Below are 20,758 nucleotides of genomic sequence, written 5' to 3'. Positions count from 1 at the left end.
TAGTTGCTGCCAGATTTTCTTTTTTTTCTTTGTTGAAATAACACAGAATCTGGATTCAATATAGAACAGTTAAGTCAAATTTCCTATAGCAGACCAGAGATCTGAGAAGGTGAAATCAGTAACTCTGTATTGGTAGTAATATATCAGTGACAGTTCCTGGAACCACATGAGAGAATTGGCTTGGAAGTGAACAGGATGCTGAAAACAGCTAATACTGAGCCTATTTAACTGCTGGAGGCCACTGGTGTGGTAAAATTGGCTTAAGATTTTACTTATTTCTTGGGGAAAGTGCTAGCTAACCTGATTTAATGAATCCCTTGCTGCTCCACCTTCCGATAAGAACTCATGACTTAGCAGAGACAATTCTGAAAGAATTCAAACACAGTAATTGCAACAGGGATGAACTACTGTTCCCTTAAATGCCTGTTCCCTGAGAACCGCTATAAGAAAGCTCTTAATTATGCAGTTTTATTATAAAAATCAAGCATATGGTAACACATGGTAATTCCAATATATTTTAACTCTGTAGCATTCAGTCCTAGTACATTGAGTTAAGAAGCTTTCTACAAAAGAAGTATGCATGTAGAAAAGAAAAACCAGGGCCTTGCTATGGGAATGTTTTCCTCTTGTAGCCCAACACTAATTACTGTCTTGTTGATGGATTTGCCCGGATAACAATTGTGCGTTTAAATAAAATAATTATCTAAAGGTTAACTCTAATGTGCCCTTTCCTGTAATAAGTGGTATCTTCTGCCCTAAGCTGAGGTCTTACGAATGATGCTGAAAATTTGGCACACAAAACAAGATCACTTTGTATCACTAAGTGAACAGTTTGTCACCTACAAGTGGGAGAGTTTGGGTAGCATAATCTTTTTCATCTCCTTGTAGTCTGACTTAGTTATCTGACAGAAATACATATTTTACATCACTGGATCTTCAGAATAAACCTGCTAAATTAATCAGAGATAAACTCACTATGTAATTTTAGGAAAGGACTAGTATGTATTTAACAATGCTTGTTCACTACAGTGGAGAATTGCAGCATATGTCATGATGACAGTTCAGCATCTGCAAAATTATGACCTTGCTTTCTCTTTTCAGTGCATACTTGATGGCTGATCAATAAGCACTTTGGGGACTAATTAAAGTCAGTTCGGTGATAGATACTCTCACCGGGTAGTCTGTCAGTTCAACAGTTTGGTGGGCATTTCAGAAGCAGTATTGCAGAAGCAGTATTGTTTCATCCAATTATTTGTCATTTGAATTTCAGATCTATGGATCTGTTAGGTATTCACAGGTTGGAGATCTGTGGATCTCAGAACTCTTCATACAGTAAGTCTATTTACAAGAATTAGGCAAGCTGTTTACTGCATTTTACAGTATCTAACAGTCTTTTGAAAACTCCAGGGATAAAAGATGGTATTATGTAAGGAAAAGAGTCAAATATACAACTTAGCATGCAAATTCTAAGCTAATTTAAGAAGTATGCACTGAAATACTTGGAAGCCACTCTCTAGCTTGTTCCCATTTATTTTCCATGTGTCTGTCTAATGCTTTCTCAAGTTAAGCTTAGCTGCTGCAATATCAGCTCTTAAAAAACATTTACAAATCATGAAAAAGGCTGGAGCTGTCAGCTTTCCCCAGAGGCCTGCAAAGTAATGATGTCACTAGTGCATGAGATAAGCAGTACTATCAACATCAGCTGAACAGGAGTCGAATGCATGGGCTGATCACCACTCTATGCATAGTCTGTATTGATTTCTAAGCCTGTGTGGCTTGGGTAAGACAGACTTTGACTGTTTTTCAGCCTTGTGAATACTGCCAAAGGGAGGGCTTCTTTTTCAAATGGAGTTATCTTAGGAATAATTTGTACCAAGAACTTGTGCAGGGATTGTTGTGAGAACATGGACTTTAGACATTTTGATTCCCCATAGAGACGATGAATTCCATGTAGTTCTCACACAAAACTTGACTTTCAGTCAGTGTAGAGTGAGACACTCCGGATTTGGCAGCATGTGCTGTAAGCAGGCAGTGAGAGGAAGAAGTCCTCTTCGGGGATGGAAGGTTAGAGGAGTCAGCATGGGGGTGTCTGAGCCTCGTGGTGAGAGCTGGTGGTGATGCACTTCTGCTCCTTCACTCAACAAGAAGGCAAGCTGGAACGTCACAGCCACTGCAGAAAGACATTTACGTCCAGTCCTCTGGTCTACATGGCACTCGGAAAAAATGCTTCAGAAACTTCAGTGCTTATTGCTCTTGTCAAGCAGAACAAATCCTTGCTTCACCACTTCAGTCAGATGCTTTGAGATGTGCTGTTAGGAATCTCTGAGGTATTATTATTGTCACCTCTGCAGGCAGAAAAACTGTGAGAGTACAAAAGAAACTAACTTTCTTAGGTGGAAAGACAAGTGAGTTAGCCTTGTCCCACCAATTAAAAAGTCTGTGCAGCTGACACAGGACAAAAAATAATAAACAAAAGCAAACACCTGTAGGCTTCTGTAAAGAAGCACTCAAAAATTGAGTAAAAAGACCATGAGAGAAGAGCACCACCTTGGTTTTCATTTCATTTTTCCCGTCATTTTTAATAGAGCCATAACACTTTCTGTGCTTCTCTGGTTTGTTTTATAAATCGTTTCTTTAAGAAGCTCATTACTTCTCTTTGTAGTAATTCTTTACATGTGGCTGTGTGAGTTAGACTGCCTGGGCACAGATTATTGACAACTTTAGGAATGCCTTTAGTAACAAGGCAGGGTACAGGGGCTGAACCTGCTGCTTGGTTAAGCTGGGAACTGTGCAGATCTTGGCTCTGCAGGCTTGCCTTTTCCCAGACCGGCTTTGTTCATCTTTGGGTTTTGCTTCATCCATGTAGACACTGAGCTGCTGGGGCAGCGGCTGTTCCCAGCAGGTGTGGGCAGTGCTGGGACAAGGAGCTCTGCTCTGCTCTGGTCAGGCCTTGGAACGTGACTGTGCTATAAAATGACAACAGCAGGAATAACACTAAGCCCTGCTTTGGGCAGTTTAGATTTTTCCAGCAGAGAGCTGTAAACATGTTTTTAAAAATAAAAAAAAGGGCCACTGTTCTTGATGGGTGCCTCCGACTGTTTTATGTTACTACAGGAAGCTAGTGAAGTGTTGCCTGTTTCGTTGTTAATATCAACACTATTCCAGTTGTATCAACAGCATGCCATCAGTATAAAACAGTGACATGCATAGTTAAGGTGTATAACATATGTGTAATATACATGGTTATGCAAAAATTCAGCTCTCTCTGAAAGCTTCCTTATTTCTGTCGCATAAGACTTTAAATATGCATCTGTTCAGCCATCACCTGACATGGCATGCAGTTGGGTTTTGTTTATCCACACTGCAGCAAATTTGCACTATTTAGCTTTAGCATCCCCAATGTTGTCACTCAATAGATGCTCCTTAGGCTGACCTAACTACTCAGTTACAAAAAGGACTCTTCTCCCTAGGGAACATGGCAGATCCCCAAACTAGTCTGTCCCCTCCATGGGTCACACAAAGCTTTACTGAGGGAGGAACAGCCTGTTTGATTCCTCCCTGGCTGTGTCCTTTGAGGAGATGTGAGTGGCTTGCATGGCCTCGACCCAAAGATAACATCTGCTGCAGAGAGCACTTTGGCATCCTGTGAAGAAGAGAGGAGGCCTCCATCCACCCAAGGATGCCTTCATGCTTTGTTCCTTGCTTGAAACTTAAGACAACAAAAAAAAAAAAAAAAAGGGAAAAAAAAAGGCTGGGAAAGGTGAAAAGTGCTTTCTGTGCTGGAGATGGGCACAGACAGCCCTCCCCAGCAGAGGCGGGTGGCTTGTGGTTGCTTGCTGCCCACTTCACAGCACTCAAGCTGAGACTTTTCTTGTTTGAAGGAGAAAGGGAAGACTGGGCTGAACTAGCCCCTCTCCCTCTTTGTGGTCAGTGCAGCATGTATTTACAGGCTGGCAGCCCAGGCCCTCTTGTCTGAAGAACCAGCATTTGTGTAAGGGGAAGATAATGGTATTACCTGGAGGGCTATGGGGAAAGCATCTTGACAACTTGTTTATCAGGGGAGTCCTTCTCCAGCTCTCATCCGGGTTTAGGTCACACCTGATCTGCTGGCTGCACAGTTGGGAGCTGCATCTTTCCAGGCCATGGACAGCCGTCCAGCTGGCGGGGGGTGTGCTCCCAGACCAAAGCTTCCCGTTGCTTCTGCTTCCTTCCCGTTGCCTCTGCTTCCTTCTGCTTTCCTCCATGCTAAATGGGTCCTGCTTTCAAACATTCAGTGTCCACAGCTGAGCTGTTCACTGACGAAGTCAGCCCTGATGAAATCAGATATATGTGGCACTGACATAGATTGTTTTATTGCTCATTATTTCATGCTTTCATTCAAAGACAGGAATCCTGAAGTTTAGTAAGATGGATTTTGCTCTTTCCTATCGGAGCAATGAAAAAAAAATCCCCCCAAAATTTTCTACACAACTTTTGAATGAAATATTTGGTAGCTTGTTGCCCTGTTGCCTACCAAAATGTTTCTGTGATACAAGGCCCTTTTGAGCAGAAATGAGGCAGGATGAAAGATGATTTCACAAGCTTGTATTACAACTCCATCTCCTTTCTCTTTATTTATAGGGATTAGTAAAGCATTCTGAACATTTAGAATTTTAGATATATGAGTACCTGTTTCTTTGAAGTGAATGCTGGCAGTTTGGACATCATCTGAAGGCCTCATTGAAAGCCAGGTGTATCAGCAAGGCCAATAGGCTCACAGTGTCCCTATTGGAATAGTATAAAATACATCAGAAAAGAAAAATGCTCCGTCTCTGTTGGCAAAGAAGCTTATTCAAGGTCCATGTTTATAAGCAAACTCAAAGGCCCTGTGATTTTTCGTAGATACCTTTGTATTTTCATTTTCTCCTGACTCTTCTTGTCTTTTGCAGGTGATGAAAACATACCACATGTATCATGCAGAGAGCATCAGTGCAGAAAGCAAACTGAAGGAGGCAGAGAAGCAAGAAGAAAAACAAATTGGAAGGTCAGGGGACCCTGTTTTTCATATTCGACTAGAAGAAAGGCACCAGAGGCGGAGCTCTGTGAAAAAGATTGAAAAAATGAAGGAAAAAGTAAATAGTCCTTTTATTTAACTTCATTTGAAGTAAATTCGGTGCATTTGTGGCATTCTTTAGCGTGATATTAGACAGAGAAGTCCAGCTGGGAGTTAAAATTAAACAAGGTACACATAATAAACTAGCAGTGGGTCATAAATAACTTGACTTAATTGCAGTTCAGAGAGGGGAATACTTTGTTCCCAGTATAATTCTTACCATATGGTTTGTCATATTTGAAAGAAAATATGAAGTTATCACTTTGTATTATGTTTGATATATGTATAACAGGCTGGCAACTAAGATTCTTTCTTGTTAATAGGAAGGTGTGCTTGAATTGTCACCATTTTGCTGCCTACCAGAAGAGAAGTAATTCAAATACATTAATATACAATCTTTTTCCTAGCGTCAAGCAAAATATTCCGAAAACAAGCTGAAATCTATTAAGGCCCGTAATGAATATCTGCTCACCCTTGAAGCAACCAATGCTTCTGTTTTCAAGTATTACATCCACGACCTTTCGGATTTAATTGATGTGAGTATTGGCACATTTGTTTTCATGTTTATTCTGTTGTATTAACACATTTGTTTTCATGTTTATTCTGTTCAGGAATATTTTTTTTTCATTTTCAAAGGGAATACATTAGTCTTATGGGTTGCCTACAATATGCTTATAATTTATAATATTGTATGGTATAATCAGCAGATTTTCCCTTCAGCTTTGTATTTCACAAAATAAAGTGCCTTCAAAGTTAGAACATTATGATTTCTCCCCATGTGGCAAGAGAAAATGTGACAGAAATAACACAAAAAAGGTGGGCATTTTCATTTTGCACTATAAAAGGATTTCTGGGGTACAAATATTTTTTACAAAGTAAGCTTCTTAAGTGGGCATCTAATAACGGTACTTGACTCAAAAGAAGGCATTTCCTCTGTGTCTTCAAAATCATTTAGTTTCATTCACAGTATCACAGTATGTTTGGGATTGGAAGGGACCTCAAAAGATCATCTAGTCCAATCCCCCTGCTGGAGCAGGAACGCCTAGGTGAGGTCGCACAGGAATGTGTCCAGGCGGGCTTTGAATGTCTCCAGGGAAGGAGACTCCACAACCTCCCTGGGTAGCCTGTTCCAGTGCTCTGTTACCCTCACTGAGAAGAAGTTCTTTCTCAAATTTAAGTGGAACCTCTTGTGTTCCAGCTTGATCCCATTGCCCCTTGTCCTGTCATTGTTTGCCACTGAGAAGAGCCTGACTCCATCCTCGTGGCACTCACCCTTTATATATTTATAAACATTAATAAGGTCACCCCTCAGTCTCCTCTTCTCCAAACTAAAGAGTCATTGAATCAAATATACACTGCTTTTTATTCTAATTTCATGAAGTTTGCAGAACAGACACAGTCAGTCCCATACTTTGTACTGTGAACAGCATTTTTACTGATTTCCATTATGTTATTCCTGTGAGAATATCACTGGAGAATGAGGTTTTACACTGATACTGACTTGTACCAGCATTTGGTCTCCAGAACCTATATTATTGACATTCTTAGATAATATGGAGAGAGCATCTCACACTTATCATGTCCCACTCGCTTTGTAAGCTGACCACGTGTTTGATAGAGAAAATTTGGAGGCAGGAAACACAAGTTCAAGAATATTCATTAACTAGTAATGCAGTGTTAAGTAAGTCAGTGACATGGCCCTGTGGCCCATGTGAAATCTTAGATATTTGAATATGCTTTCTACTGCAACAATAGCATTTGTTATTTACAATAGTAAGTAACATTCACATACAGTTGTTTCTGGTGGGATGTTCATCACAAAGATAAGCCAGCTGAGCTCTGGTTTCTAATATAGGATAAATTAATGCTGCATTTGACAAGAGGTTTCTCATTTCTGCTGTCTGGAGAAGCAAAGCTCGATAGAGAAGGTGAAAAATGCCTTCTTGAGATGAATGGACTAAAATAGCCTCATATATGCGTTTTACTGAATGTTTTCTGAATACTGAGAGTCAGAGTTGCAAGGGGAAGAGAAGGTCTGTGTGCATACATATGCAAAGACCAAACTCTTTGGAGTTAGCGTTTGTAAAGATATTTACACAACCATAAAGACTAGAGCTCTCTCATTTTACAATATTTAGTAATGCAGGAAAATGATACCTACTTTGCGTGGCCTTTTCCAAGCTGTGGACCAATGGAGACAGTAACATTCTTTTGGCAAAATAGCCTTAGAAGTGACTCTTCCCTAAGGAATTTAAATGGAAAACTTAACTGTCCTTTTCATCACTGTTTTGTAAGAGCAGGCTGTAAACATGTGCAATCAGAATTTGCTCCAGAGCCAATTTAATCCGATAGTGAGCTTGTTTAAATGAAGTGTCTTTCAGACATTTGTGTTTAATCATAATACGCTGTGAAAGCATTGGTATCTGGACAGAGTGTTTACTACTTGACAAAGGAAACACTTCTTGTAAATGCAAGAGTCTTGGCAAGATTTTGGGGTTATATCATTGCAGTGTGTGACATGCTTCCCACTGGCCATATGTTGCAACCATCCGGACTGTTTCATTTTGTAAATCTATTAATGTCATGGTACGGTTCTGAATTTTCAGAGCAGCGGTGGCCATTTCGTTCTTTGCCCTCTCTCCTTTGTCTCCATGTGCCTGCCTGACTTTCTGTGCTTACCTGAACTCTCTCTTGCCTGTACAGAAGGGGCTACTTCTTCTCTATGTCTGAATTCCAGTTAACATGGAAGAAATATAGAACTCCCTGAGCTGTTGCTGTTGCCCATGAATAAAACTGAATGTTTTCCTATGTTACTGAAAAAATAGGTCCGATAAAAATGGGATAAATACATGATGGAATGCAGCGAACTGTTCAATATATACTTTTTTTTTGGTAACAAGATTGGGGAGGCTTGTGGGATATAATTTTTTCTTACCAAAAAAATACAGTTCTTTCATTTGGATTCTACCGCATTTTGCATTTGTGAAGCTCATGTGGAAAATCCTAAATTGCAGTTCCTCAGCTGAACTCAGTCTGAACTGCTCAACTCCCTCATTTCATCAACAAAGCTCAGGGCTTCTGACTTAAAATGATGATTTGTTGTTCATCTTCAGCTCTTGTGGTAAAAGCAAGATAAAGATATCACTGGAATCTTAGCTGGATGTTTTAATGCATTTAGAGACCTGAGGATTGAGACCAACATTTGCAAAAAAGTAGAGGGACAAACAGGATTTGAAAGGCACAGACTGTTTCTGTTCCCTGCATACTGTACTAGAGGAATTTGAATTTTCTGTTAAATATTTCTTCTCTGCTGATTATAAGTAGGATCTAGTTCAAGGAAAGGACAGGATTAGTTTTGTTTATTTGTGTCTTGTAAAAAGTAGTCAAGACTACTTGGTTTGCTGAATAAAATAAGCTTTATCTCGTATGTAGAAATTTCTTTTTAAGATTGTGGGTTTCAGAGTACAGACTTCTGCTAATCTGACTGTTAGTACCAACATCTGTCCATATGGCACATACTGTTACTCATTTACTTGAAGATTTCCATGTAATTGAGTTTATTAGATTTATCTGGGTATAAGAGGAATGCAGGGACTTTTTTTCAGACTTACCGTGCACTCATATGATCTGAAAGTAAATGCTAGGAAATAGTGATCAAAACAATTTGACTGTAGTTCTGCTACTGGAATAAATAAAATATTAATGTCTTGGTCTTTCTTAGAGTGGAGATTCTGAATCTCTAATTGCAGCCTGAATGCTTTGGATGGTTAGGAAGTTAGGGAACATTTAGCTCTTATTATCTTAATGTATTCTGTAAAGGTTCTTTGTTAATCATTCATAGAACCAAGTTTAAAACTAGGCTAGAGTGTGTGAAGCTCACAGTATTTGTTACATAAGTTCTCATAAATATGGTATGTGCAGGCAGATCCCTTTGATTTGAATATTGATGTCCGTGTAACAGGAAGATTAGAAAGTGACTTATTCAGAGGTTAAGACTTTTTTTATTAATTTCCCTCTCTATTGGCATTAGAATTTTATTATTATTCCTGAAATGAAATGAAAAGTAGTTCGGCTGTTTGATTGAAGCTCCGTGCTAAGCGCTGCAGTTTATTTTGTTCAAGCCTAAATATGCTCTGGGGTGCAATAAAGACAGTAAATGCTCTTGAGACTGCTTCAGATTTAATTCCAGATAAGAGTAGAATGCAAATTACAAAATTAATTTCTCACACATATCCCAAATGCATCACTCATCTCCCTCCACTTTGCCCAACCAAAAGTCTTTATGAATCCAGAAATGCAATAAAACTTGTAATCTATGATTTCATTTTCTCATTTCTCATCTTCGTATCTTGTTGCACCAACTGAGGTCTCATCTCTCTGGCCCACAGATTGATAGCAAATTTCATTAGCCATCCAGCTGTAGCTGTGGTGTGCTGATGAGTGAACCTTAAAGATTCATATTTATTTTGGCTGACGGGTTTCTTGCTTGAACTTTTCAAATCCTTCTCCAAGCCACAGATTTTTCCTGAAAGTCTTGTATACAGGCACATGTGTGTATGTATTTGCACATGAATGTACTTTTTTGCAACACCACAAAGGTTAGTCATGTTTTTTCCCAAGCCTGATCAGACAGGATGTGATGGGGGCAGCAGTTAATCGGCAATTCATTAAATTTTTAGTCTTAGTAACGAACAAACACCTAAACTGCCATCTCCATTACAGACAACTCTCTTTCTAAAGTATCACTAGCACTAGCAAATTAAAGCAGTACTCTTCTTTCTGAGTAGCCATGAGTTGATATTGTGACAGAGCCATTCTCCAGTTAAAATCATCTTTGTCTCCAAATTTTGGAGAAAGTGGACTGTAGTCTGGCAGAAGTAAGAGCTGTGATGTCTAATGAATGCTTGTTTTTGCTTTTATAAAAATAACTTTACTCATACCTATTCTTACTTAAATAGTTAAAGCAAAATTCCAAATTCAGGCATTTTGAATTCCATTCAAAGGGCCAGTGGTGATAAGGCGTTAGTTCAGGATCTGGCTTTGGTTCCTGCTTGCTGTGCTGTCATCGCAAGAAAATGCCTGAGTCTGGCAGGATATTCTGCTTCGCTTGAGGAACCCTTGTTCATGGCTGAGAGGCCGTATTTGTCACCCTGTTCAGCAGTCGTCACCTGCAGAAGGTGACCATGACTTCCATTCGTGGGCAGGTGACAGCTACTGAGTAGATTAAGGGTTAAATAATAAAGTTCTTGGTACTGTCACAGCATAAAGGCTGCAACCTTGTATTCCAACTTGCAAAAAGCTGCATCAGAAACCCATACGTCTCTAATTGTAAATGAATAAACTTTCTTTTGCTACTCAGACTAATCTTCTAGAGCCAAAATTCAGTCTCTAGATGCCTGTAGTTTTGTAACACATGGAAATCTGGCCATGCTAAACCTGGCATTGCCCTCTGTTTCTAATTTCCTCTCAGTTTAATCTTCCATGCGGTCTCTCTGAAACTAATGCACATGAAATAAAACAGCTGTCCTGATCCACTTTCTTATCAGCACTTTTAGTCTGTCTTTTTCATCCAAGATAGTGAATTAAATATGAGATCTGATTTGACACAGAACAAGAGAAAAACACCAAGAGAGTTTTCCTTTTAGAAACAGTATTTTTTAGGCTGGAGGTCTTTGAAATATGGATGTGCTTTAGTATAAAAGCTGAGTGGCTGTTTTAGTAAGTGTAACACAAATTTCCATTCTATAAATGCAAAAGAGAGAGGTTAACCTATGTGTGTTTGATTGAACATGACATCTTTTTTCCATTTTCTTTAAATGGTTCAAGAACCGAGTTTTGGGCAGTCACTGTCCCACCTGCAGTAACTACCCACAGTACTTGCTACGACTGAAATCTTAGTCTTTCTGGAAGTTCTGCTGTGAATAAAACAGCCCTCTGTTGTCAGATCTCAGGGAGCAGTTTGATCACCAGTCATTAGTGCACGTAAGGCAAGATATGAGGGGCTCCTTTCTCTTCTACACACAGGTTTAGATATGGTAAATAGGTTGAAAACTCCTTTGCACACAGTGTGTGCATGTATCTGTCTATCTCTCTTTTTCTTTCTGTTTTCAAATAAGTAAGAGGAATTGGAGGGGAACATGATCCCAGGAGTTGTAAGGGTTTGTAAGAGCTGGCAGTATGCACATAAACATAGTCTACAGTGAACTGAATTCAAATTGCTTCTTTACCCAACTGCATCTCTTCACTTGCAAGTCCTGCAGGGAAGGATGATTTTAAACTGCGGGTGGGCACCAGGATGGGTGGCTGGAGCCTGAGGGATGCCCTGCAGCTGCATGTTCTCTGGCCAAGACAAATCTCTCCTGTTTGAATAAAGAACATTGCTTTGTATGTAGCTGTTAGCAGACTGATGTGCCACCGCTGGGGTGACAGAGGGATTTGCCTTACATCCGCCATTACCTGGAAGCTTGCTGAGCAGAAGCTGGGATTATTGTTTACTGTGTTAATGTGGGGAAAAAATTAAGGAAACAGCACTTGATATGCTACCGCTGTGACATTTTAAAAAATATATTCAGCTGTTCCTCTAAAATATTAACCAGTCATGAATAATGCAAACTGAGGATGTTTAAAATTCAAGAACAAACACAGCTTTATGTTCTACCAATTAGGTTTCAATTACGTTCCAGTGTTATTCTCACCCCCAGAAAAAAGGACCTAAATTATGACTTTCTGCATTTAGTAACATGATGTACATTGCTGGCTCTGTCTGAGCATGGGAAATAAGATGTTTACAGTAAATACGTTTTCACTGTCAAGGGAAAGGATGTTAAACCATTCTTATTGCATCAAAATCATCTTAGATGGGTCACTAATGCTAGAGGCAGTTGTGAGGGTTTTTGTTTGGACACAGACATGGTGGGCAGGAATTGCTTCCTTTTCAGTTTGGTGCTGCTATTGGTTTAGATGGTAGTTACATCAGCCTGGGTTTAAATGAATGATCCAAGGCTTACACATGACAACAGATACTGAAAAGCCCACGTGTTTGTGGAGTCCTGGGCCTCTTCTATGTAAGTACAGTAACTGCACGTCTGTATCGGATAAATAAATGCAAACATATTGCCATACTTCTACACTCTATCACTTTTCTAAAACTATCCTTTAATCTTTGCAATAGACTGAGGATAGTAAATACTTACTGTCTTGACCCCAGTAATATATTTTAATTTAGAAGATATTTTGTAAAATACTTCAAAGATAGAAGAATTTCAGGACAGAAAAATTTATTGATAATTTGTGGCTTGGGATATTGGAATGGTGTTCCTCCTTTTTAATTTGTTTGATTTTCCCTTTAATGTGTTTTTAGTGTTGCGATCTTGGATACCACGCTAGTCTGAACAGAGCCCTAAGAACATACCTTTCTGCAGAATATAACCTTGAAACTTCCAGGCATGAAGGCTTAGACATCATTGAAAATGCAGTTGACAGCTTGGAGCCACGAAGTGACAAGCAGAGATTCATGGAAATGTACCCTACTGCTTTTTGTCCACCAATGAAATTTGAGTTTCAGTCTCATATGGGTGACGAGGTCTGTATACTCACAAGTATCCCCATGGTGACTATTTATGTATCCCAAGATAGAGAATGTATCCCCTTTTACAAAGAGTTTGGTAAAATCTACCCAAAAGCAAGTGGATCGGCAATAACACTTTGCAAAACTGGCAGTGCTGTTCTGAGCTTCTTCAGAGTTCTCAAGTAAAAACTGTTGCGTGTTATTATATTCTGTATTACTCATAACGACATTGCTGCAAATTTGATGGCCAGCCTGTGCTCAGCCCAGCACCCGTGTAAGTAGTGGCCCTATGGCTTGACTACCTGCCTCATCCATAACAGAGCTTGTGGGTGCGGCACTGCTCCAATTTACACACCCTGAAATGTCGCCTTTTCCCTTTCTTCCTCCCCCACTTTATCATCTGAAGATTTCAAACGTAGAGGATAGCCCAGCTGTGCCCTGTTCTACCACACCAAAGGCCAATAGGAAAGCAAAATGCAGAGTTGCCTGTGTTCATCCTTGTCTGAAGGAAACTCCAGGGTTTGCATTTCTGTGTGACAGAGAAGCAACGCAAAGCAGCATTAAAACAAGGCTGTGCTCTGTAGTCAGAAGATGTGGAAGGTAGTTCCACACCTTGTAATACATAAATACTTCACATTTAGATGGACACATTTGATTGTCTGTTTTATTAAGGTTTTATGACTTTGATAGCAATTCACCTAGCTTTAATGAAAGCAACCAAAGACTATTGACTGGGTTTTTTTCCTTGCGTCTTACAGCTCTTTTTGATTCTTTGTTAGGTTTGTCAGGTCACTGCCCAGCAACCTGTGCAAGCAGAGCTTATGCTTCGCTATCAGCAACTGCAGTCACGATTGGCCACCCTTAAAATTGAAAATGAGGAGGTAAGATCCGTGTCCATGTGTCTATTGAACACTGTTTTCAGGAAGGTGCAGTGTTTTCTGCTTTATCAAAAGCGTGTAAATGACCCTGAAATGGCTTCAATCTGCATGAGCTGTTTTAATTTTAAAAATCAAGCACTGACAAATATGCTTGTCTGCTTTACAGAGGTCTGGAAACTTCATCTTTTACCTCTCCGTGTGTTACATTACTGGGTTCTGTGTTTTGCAGATGCTTCAGTGGAAACTTGTTAGAGATTTATTTTTAATGTCTTGTGGCAGAAAGCCACTGAGAACAGTTATTGTCTTCTGTGACCACGCTCTGTCCAGTCTCCAAATTGCTACTTCTGAAGTACAAAGGAATTTGGACTGTCTTTTGTGGTAGCTGAGTCAAAATCTCTTATGCTCTCAGCTACAGCTATTTAGAAACATGGATACTGAGTGCCTGTGATGGGAGTAGCTCGCCTAGTAAAATAAAATGCATTTTTTTGTAAAATACAGAAAAACCATGCTGTTTTCTTTCCCCGGTTCTGGCAGCGGAGAGAGGTGTCCCAGTGGGTAAAAATTGCACTTCTGTCCAATTTAAGGCAGTGTTAAAGGTCCTCAGTTCAAATGAGAATCTGTTTCTAAATTAAAACATAGAGATAATTCATTTTCTTGGTGTACTTTTTTGATAAATTTTCAGGATTCTGTTTTTTCTTTCTGTGTTATGTGCTAAATGCCTAGAACAAAGTATTAATGTCCGTGAGACATGTACACTAGTCTTTAAAAAAACTCACTTGACTTCAGAAACTGTCTTAAGGTAACAAAGACAAAAGGAAGGAGAAAGATTGTTTCTTTCGGTGAAGTGAAGTGCAAGGGGATAGGGGGAGAAATCACATTGGCAGGCAAAAGAAGGATATTTGCCTACACCAGAGATGTGTGTAGAAGTGTGCATGATTCGGTTAAGTTACCTGTACCAGAGACTCTTCCAAATCAGAACTGGGAGGTAAATCGCGTCCTTGTGAATCCTACCAGTTTCTCGATTGCACTGTGGAAACGCTGCATCCCCTGTTCCATGGCCTCCATGCTGGGTTTACACTGTGGGCAATGGTGCTTCATAGCTCCCAGGAAGTGCTGTGGGGCTGGTGTAAATTGTTCATTCTCCAGCCCTCTCCTCCACCGCATTCCCCTTCTGCAGTGTGAATATCACTGTGCTCCTCACCGCAGCAGTCCACAGAACAGTGTCACAGATTTTTATCTTGGAAGAACATGTTGTCCTGCCAGCCACATCCTTGTACACATTCAGTCTAATTCGTTGACCGCACGTGGGAGAGTTGACCCTTCAGAGCAGTGTATCATCTCTATTGCCTGTTGCCCCAGGTTAGGGACAATAATCAAATTGTGTCACATTTTGATTCTGATTGCAGGAAACAAATGCTGGAGAGAGCTATACAGTCGACGCAAGAGTGCATCCATGTTTGTGGATTGTACCATAGTAAAGCACTAGATAGGAAACCTATTAATGGCATCCTTTTGTTACACAGATATGTTATAGTACATTGAATTTGTCACATTCGCACATGAGTTTGTTTTGGGAAGTGTGCCAGAGAATCATTTTGAGTAATGAGCTTCCCTTCTATGCTGTTCTGGTATGTATTTATCTTCCCATTTGGTAAATCATGCTTTTTAACTCCAGGTTAAGAAAACAACAGAGGCTACCCTGCAGACAATACAAGATATGGTCACCATTGAAGACTATGATGTGTCAGAGTGTTTCCAGCACAGTCGCTCAACGGAGTCTGTGAAGTCAACAGTCTCTGAGACATACCTGAGTAAGCCCAGCATTGCAAAAAGAAGAGCCAACCAGCAGGAAACGGAGCAATTCTATTTCATGGTATGTCAGTTGCTTCCTCATTCATGTGATACAGACCAAACATGTGAAGTAAACATCATGCAGAAGTTCCTGGAATTTATATGCCATAAATAGTAATAGATTGATCTGCATCTCTACAGAAATTCAGAGAATATCTGGAAGGTAGTAATCTCATCACAAAACTTCAAGCAAAACATGACTTGCTGCAGAGGACACTTGGAGAAGGTAAAGATCAGACAATAAACTGCAAAGGGATTCCAGACTGTACAATTAATCTGCTGAAATGCCAGCAGTATGCAGGAAAAAATTACGAAACTTAAAGCTTAATTGTCCAGTAAGCATAGATTTGATTTTTACCAGTCATAGTTTTGGTGTGGTGATAAGACTACACATTATACATTGATTTTATTTCTTCAGTAGGTATTTACTTCCACTATGCAGGCATTCAGACAAGTGACTATATTTGGAAATGGAACTGTTGAATGAAAAATCCTGTGTGTGAAAGCAGAGCTGACACAGCCAGTGCAGGGTGATTTAAGAGCAGTGACAAATGCACTGTTTCTGCTTCCCAATGATTTCTGTTGACTTGGGTTGTTTGGTTTTTTTTAAGAGTTGGGGGAGAGTGATATTTTTTTAAGCATAGAAAATTGTCTCTTACAATTAAGTAAAGCTGAATGAGGGCAGTCATGAATCAGGCACTATGCACAGTTCCATCCCACCTCTCACCAGCTGTCCCAGCAGGCACTTCCTCATGGACCAAAGGGAAAAGGAAAATCACACTGCAAACCTTGAGGAGTGTCCACAGAGTGTTACAGACTTGAGAGGAAGTGAATTACACCGCAAAGAGTAAAAATCCTCTCCTGAATGCTCAGACTCAAGAAAGGAAACTTGTTCTCTACAGAGTGTCTCTGAAGGATGTGTCAGTTTATTTTCTTTTTACTGCCAAAAATGTGTTCTTAATCAGATCTCTTCTTGCTTTTAATACAAAAACCCAGATCCACAAATCCAGTTGTGGAGGTGCCTAAAGAGCTATTAATATTTCAGTGGCTATGACCCAAAGAAAGCCCCTGTCCAGGGAGTGACCGAGGCAGGTAGGAAATAAAAAGCATTTTCTTGCAAGGCTGGACTGTAGAAGATGGTAGCTGGTTTTAGACAACTGACTATGTTATGTTCTTTCTCATGGAAGCTTTTCTTTAATAGGATTTTTTTTAACGTGTGTGTTGAGTAGTTAATTCACGCAAAACAATGTGTAGCTGGTATTAGTCAAAAAAGAGGAAAACTTTCCTCCAAAGGCTCACAGAAAATGGATTTGGAAAAATAAAGTGAATGTTATTTGGAAGCCCAGTAAGATGCCTGCTGAATGGAGAAAGATAAAAGGCAACAGAATCTATTGCTAATGCATGTTGGAAAGAAATAAGGAAAGAACCGTATGAAAGGACATCCAAAGAAAAACTTCTCAGCAGGGTGACCTAAGTGATAAATTGCCGTCAGGCCCTGGGCCATTCTGCTGTGCTCAGGCACATTTAGACTGTTCTGTTTGAAGAGTTCCCCTTGACCCACCAGCTGTAACCCCAAGCAGTTAATCTGCTGTTGCCCACAGTGTGCTTGCACATAGTTGTTGCATCATCATACCATAGGACATAAAAATAGTGGTTCAAACACATCTACATCCACATTCAAAGTTGACACATTGAGAAAAAGCCATCATTCTTACAAGTTAAAAAGTTCAAGTACCCCTTTCTTTTGAGGCCTGTCCTGCATTACAGTGCACATGCCTGGGAAGAAGGACCTGGGTTCTGTATCTTTCTTGAATGGAGATGGTTGAAAGGGTAAAATTACAGTGGAATTAAGAACATTATTGCTGTAGCTAGTACAGAAAATAATTTGTAGGAATCAAACTGCTCCCCTCCTCCACTCAAGCTGCCTTTTCTGGCAGCATTAGTGTCCACAACACAGCAGACAAAGAGTACAGGGTGCAATACGAAGTAGTGCAGAGGAGAACGGGGGGGAAAGGGAGGATTGTCTCAGCTGCAAGTTTTCCTTTGGCACCCTCTCTTGCTTTTATTCAAACCTGTACAGTGTAAGGATGTGGGCTGAATAAATCCAGATTCCAGTCTGGTGTCCACAATGTTGACAGCATTTGGCTTCTATTCCAGTGCGTCACCTACCTACTACAGTCTGTTGCTGTTTAAGGACACAGCAGATACATATTCATGATCTGCACAAGGGAGATAATGAAGTGCTCTGTGCTGAGTCTGCATCTACAAATTTGGAAAAGTGAATGAGAAATACTCAAATGAAATTGATACTAAACATAGGAAGCACACTGATACTCATATTAATTCTGGCCCAAGGCTCATCTGTTGAATGAACAAATGAACAAAGCGAAGGGAAATGCAACAAAGAGAATAAGCAGTTGTAAAAAAAATTGCCCCTGTGTCTCAGATCGTTTTTGCCCTAATCTGTTTAATATCAGAGATGTGTTTAAAATCCCCAAGACTCATGATTTAAAACATCTTTTTTTTTTTTTTTTTACTAGCATTTATTATTGGGATTCTTAGTCTCAATGAACTTTCCTTGGTTACACAAGTAGGCAGAAGTCCCTCGCTTACCCTTTTTCTGTCACAGGTTATTTCACCTGCTCTTCTTTCATCCCTCCTTTTCACCTCTCTAAAACAGGTGCCAACAATCTTCACATGTCTTATTAGTGCCAGAGAGCTTATTCTTTGTACCACCTTCTGCAGATGCTCGCTCTTCTGGTACTGCAAAATAGATGTTCGGATTAGGGTTTTCAAAACTGTGCAGTATTTCAGGTGCACCTGGACATTGCCAGATAGTGTTACATTTTGCATATCACTGTTTTCCATCTTTCTGCAGTCTGACAAGCTTTTTTGATGTCACTTTCAAAGTGAGCAATTTACTTAGACCTATCCCAAGTGATGCTCAGAGTGACATTCAGAGTCAGTAAAACTATCCGTTGTTCCGTTAGCTGCATAGTTGTTTAATTCCTTCTTCCCCAATATCTTACGTGAACCCGTCAATACTGAATTTCATTTGCCGTTGTGTGTCTTGTTCCTTAACATGGTTAAACCCCTTTGAAGGGCTTCACAGTTTTGTCAGGACTTGACACAGAAGTGTTTCAGTCATCTGCACAGTGTTCTGCTTCCTTAGCTGCTGTGATCTCCCCAAGAAATTAATAAGTGTATTATGTATTACGTAAATGATCCTGGTGGGAAGGCTTGAGCAAATTACTGTTGCACTTTTGTGATGATGAAAAAAGACCATTTAATTCCACTTGCTTTCCCTTTTTTTCATTAGTTTTTGATCAATGAGAATATTTTGCCACTCAGTGCATGGCTGTTTAGTTGCTTTAGTCGCCTCTTGTAAGGAAACTTATCAGGGGCCTTTGAAAGTCTAAGTAAATTAATTTGACTTGTTCTCCTTTATACGGTATTTTACTGACACGTTCAAAGAATTCTCATAAATTAGTAGGGCACAATCTCCCTTTGGGAAAACTAGGCTGATTGGAACTTATCATACCATGACCTTCCTGCTGTTTCATTTTGCTTTTCATTATCATGAGTTGACACGATGCACATGCCTAACTTGCTGTTCTGTTGTTCTGCAAAGGTTATCCAGAAACCTTTCTAGACTACGGTTTTTGCTTCTTTACAGCTCTCTGCATTTCTCTGTGGTGTTTCCCAGTGGTAGCATTATTTTTTTTTCCTGCAATATGTAGACAAAGGAGAGGAAAAAGTCTTTCAACAGCAAGCCATTGGTGTCTAGAGCTCTGTATTTTCAGCACTGAACAGGTTAAGGCACAAGGGGAGATGTAATCTAATCTTGGTGCAGCTCCATTTCCATACTGATTTAGCCACTAAAACACATAAGCACAAACAATAGAAGTTGTTTGGGGTTTTACTTGAAATTGTTTACAGTATCAAGTGACTCTTTAATGCAAGTTTCTTAGAAGTTGTTCCATAACATAGGTTGTGTTTGTATTTTAAATGTATCTGTGGAGAGGTAGATAATTGCACTGCCCTGTTTGTTGTATAATTCTATATCATGAAAGTTAGGGTTATAAGTAATTTGTTAAACATAATTTAGATACAAAAAAATCTACCTGAAACCTACAGATGTTTGTTTCCTGTGTGTTGAACTTTTCTAGGTCACAGGGCTGAGTACATGACAACAAGGTAAGATATTTTTATTTTACTCAATTTAGAGTTACAAATGGATTAAACTCTTAGAAATCACAAATTTTAGAGCAAATCTGTAAGAGTATATAACATTGTTGCTGTTGTTACACAAATTCTGTACAGGCCCTGCATGTTTTAACATTCAGCATTTCTGTTCCTGCATGCTGATGAGTAAAGGACCAGGCCGTTCATCTGCTTCATTCTTGTGAGCTGCTTAGGCCATTGTCAAGGGTGAGACAAGCTGGGAGATCCCTAAAAATATTAGTGAATCACATATCAAATTTAAAAGCTGCAGGGGGCTTTTTGGTGCTAGAATTTAATTTTTTTTTTTTTTTCAGTTGCAAGATATACCTTGCCTCTCATGGTTTGTAACTCAGTTGGTCAGGATACACAGTTCAGAAGAACCTGATACAGAGACGAATGTAGGGGACAGGCTGCATCTTTGATAACCTCACTCTGGTCAGGAATACCTGCCTCTGCCAGCAGCCACGTGTTGGATATTTAAATCACAGAGTCAGAGAATGGTTTGGGTTGGAAGGGACCTTAAAGAATATCTAGTCCCAACCCCCCTACCATGGCAGGGACACCTGCCACTAAACCAGGTTGTTCAAAGCCCCATCCAACCTGGCCTTGAACACTACCAGGGATGGGGCATCTACAACTTCTCTGGGCAGCCTGTTGCAGTGTCTCACCACCCTCATGGTGAAGAATATGTGTCTTTATAGTCCCAGACAAGCACACTGCAACCCCCAGGCTGTCAGACTGTGGGGGATAATGGCAACAGTTTGGATTTGCAGTTGCCGCTTGTGTGTATCCCCAGTACAGGCACCACACTTCCCATCATGGTGGTGGCAGGAACATCCAGCCGAACTTTCCAGGTCTCACTCTTTCCTTTCCATGCAATACATCTTTGCTCAATGACTTCTCTTTCTCCTTTTTGCTTCCTGGCAGGAATTACTTTACCACCACCCCTTTGAATTTTTTTTTTTAAAAAAAAGGTCTTGCCCTCCTAACTAAGAAGAGTTTGGATCCAGCTCTGGCTCTGCCTTTGCTGGGCCACTTGCTTTTGTGTAACATCTTTGGCCTGGCCTGCATATTCCTGGGGACATCTCTACAGACTTCAGACCGGCATTTCTCCCGTTACTCCATGGTCCATTTTAGATCTGTAAA

General features: G+C 40.0%; 1 protein-coding gene across 3 annotated transcripts in view; it reads left to right on the top strand.

Moving 5' to 3' along the window:
- Positions 1-20,758, top strand: part of SRGAP1 (SLIT-ROBO Rho GTPase activating protein 1) — a 146,036-nt gene that overhangs the window by 90,592 nt on the left and 34,686 nt on the right. For all 3 annotated transcript variants that reach the window (XM_065829254.2, XM_065829255.2, XM_071802619.1), the window contains exons 5-11: positions 4,929-5,111; positions 5,500-5,628; positions 12,453-12,674; positions 13,439-13,540; positions 15,213-15,410; positions 15,530-15,614; positions 19,558-19,585. In XM_065829254.2, coding sequence (XP_065685326.2) covers positions 4,929-5,111; positions 5,500-5,628; positions 12,453-12,674; positions 13,439-13,540; positions 15,213-15,410; positions 15,530-15,614; positions 19,558-19,585 — 947 coding nt within the window. The remainder of the gene's footprint in view (positions 1-4,928; positions 5,112-5,499; positions 5,629-12,452; positions 12,675-13,438; positions 13,541-15,212; positions 15,411-15,529; positions 15,615-19,557; positions 19,586-20,758) is intronic.

This window comes from Patagioenas fasciata, chromosome 1, assembly GCF_037038585.1.
Source record: "Patagioenas fasciata isolate bPatFas1 chromosome 1, bPatFas1.hap1, whole genome shotgun sequence".
Classification (NCBI taxonomy): Eukaryota; Metazoa; Chordata; class Aves; order Columbiformes; family Columbidae; genus Patagioenas; species Patagioenas fasciata.
Note: the sequence above shows the minus strand (reverse complement) of the source record. Positions and strands in the feature narration are given on the sequence as shown.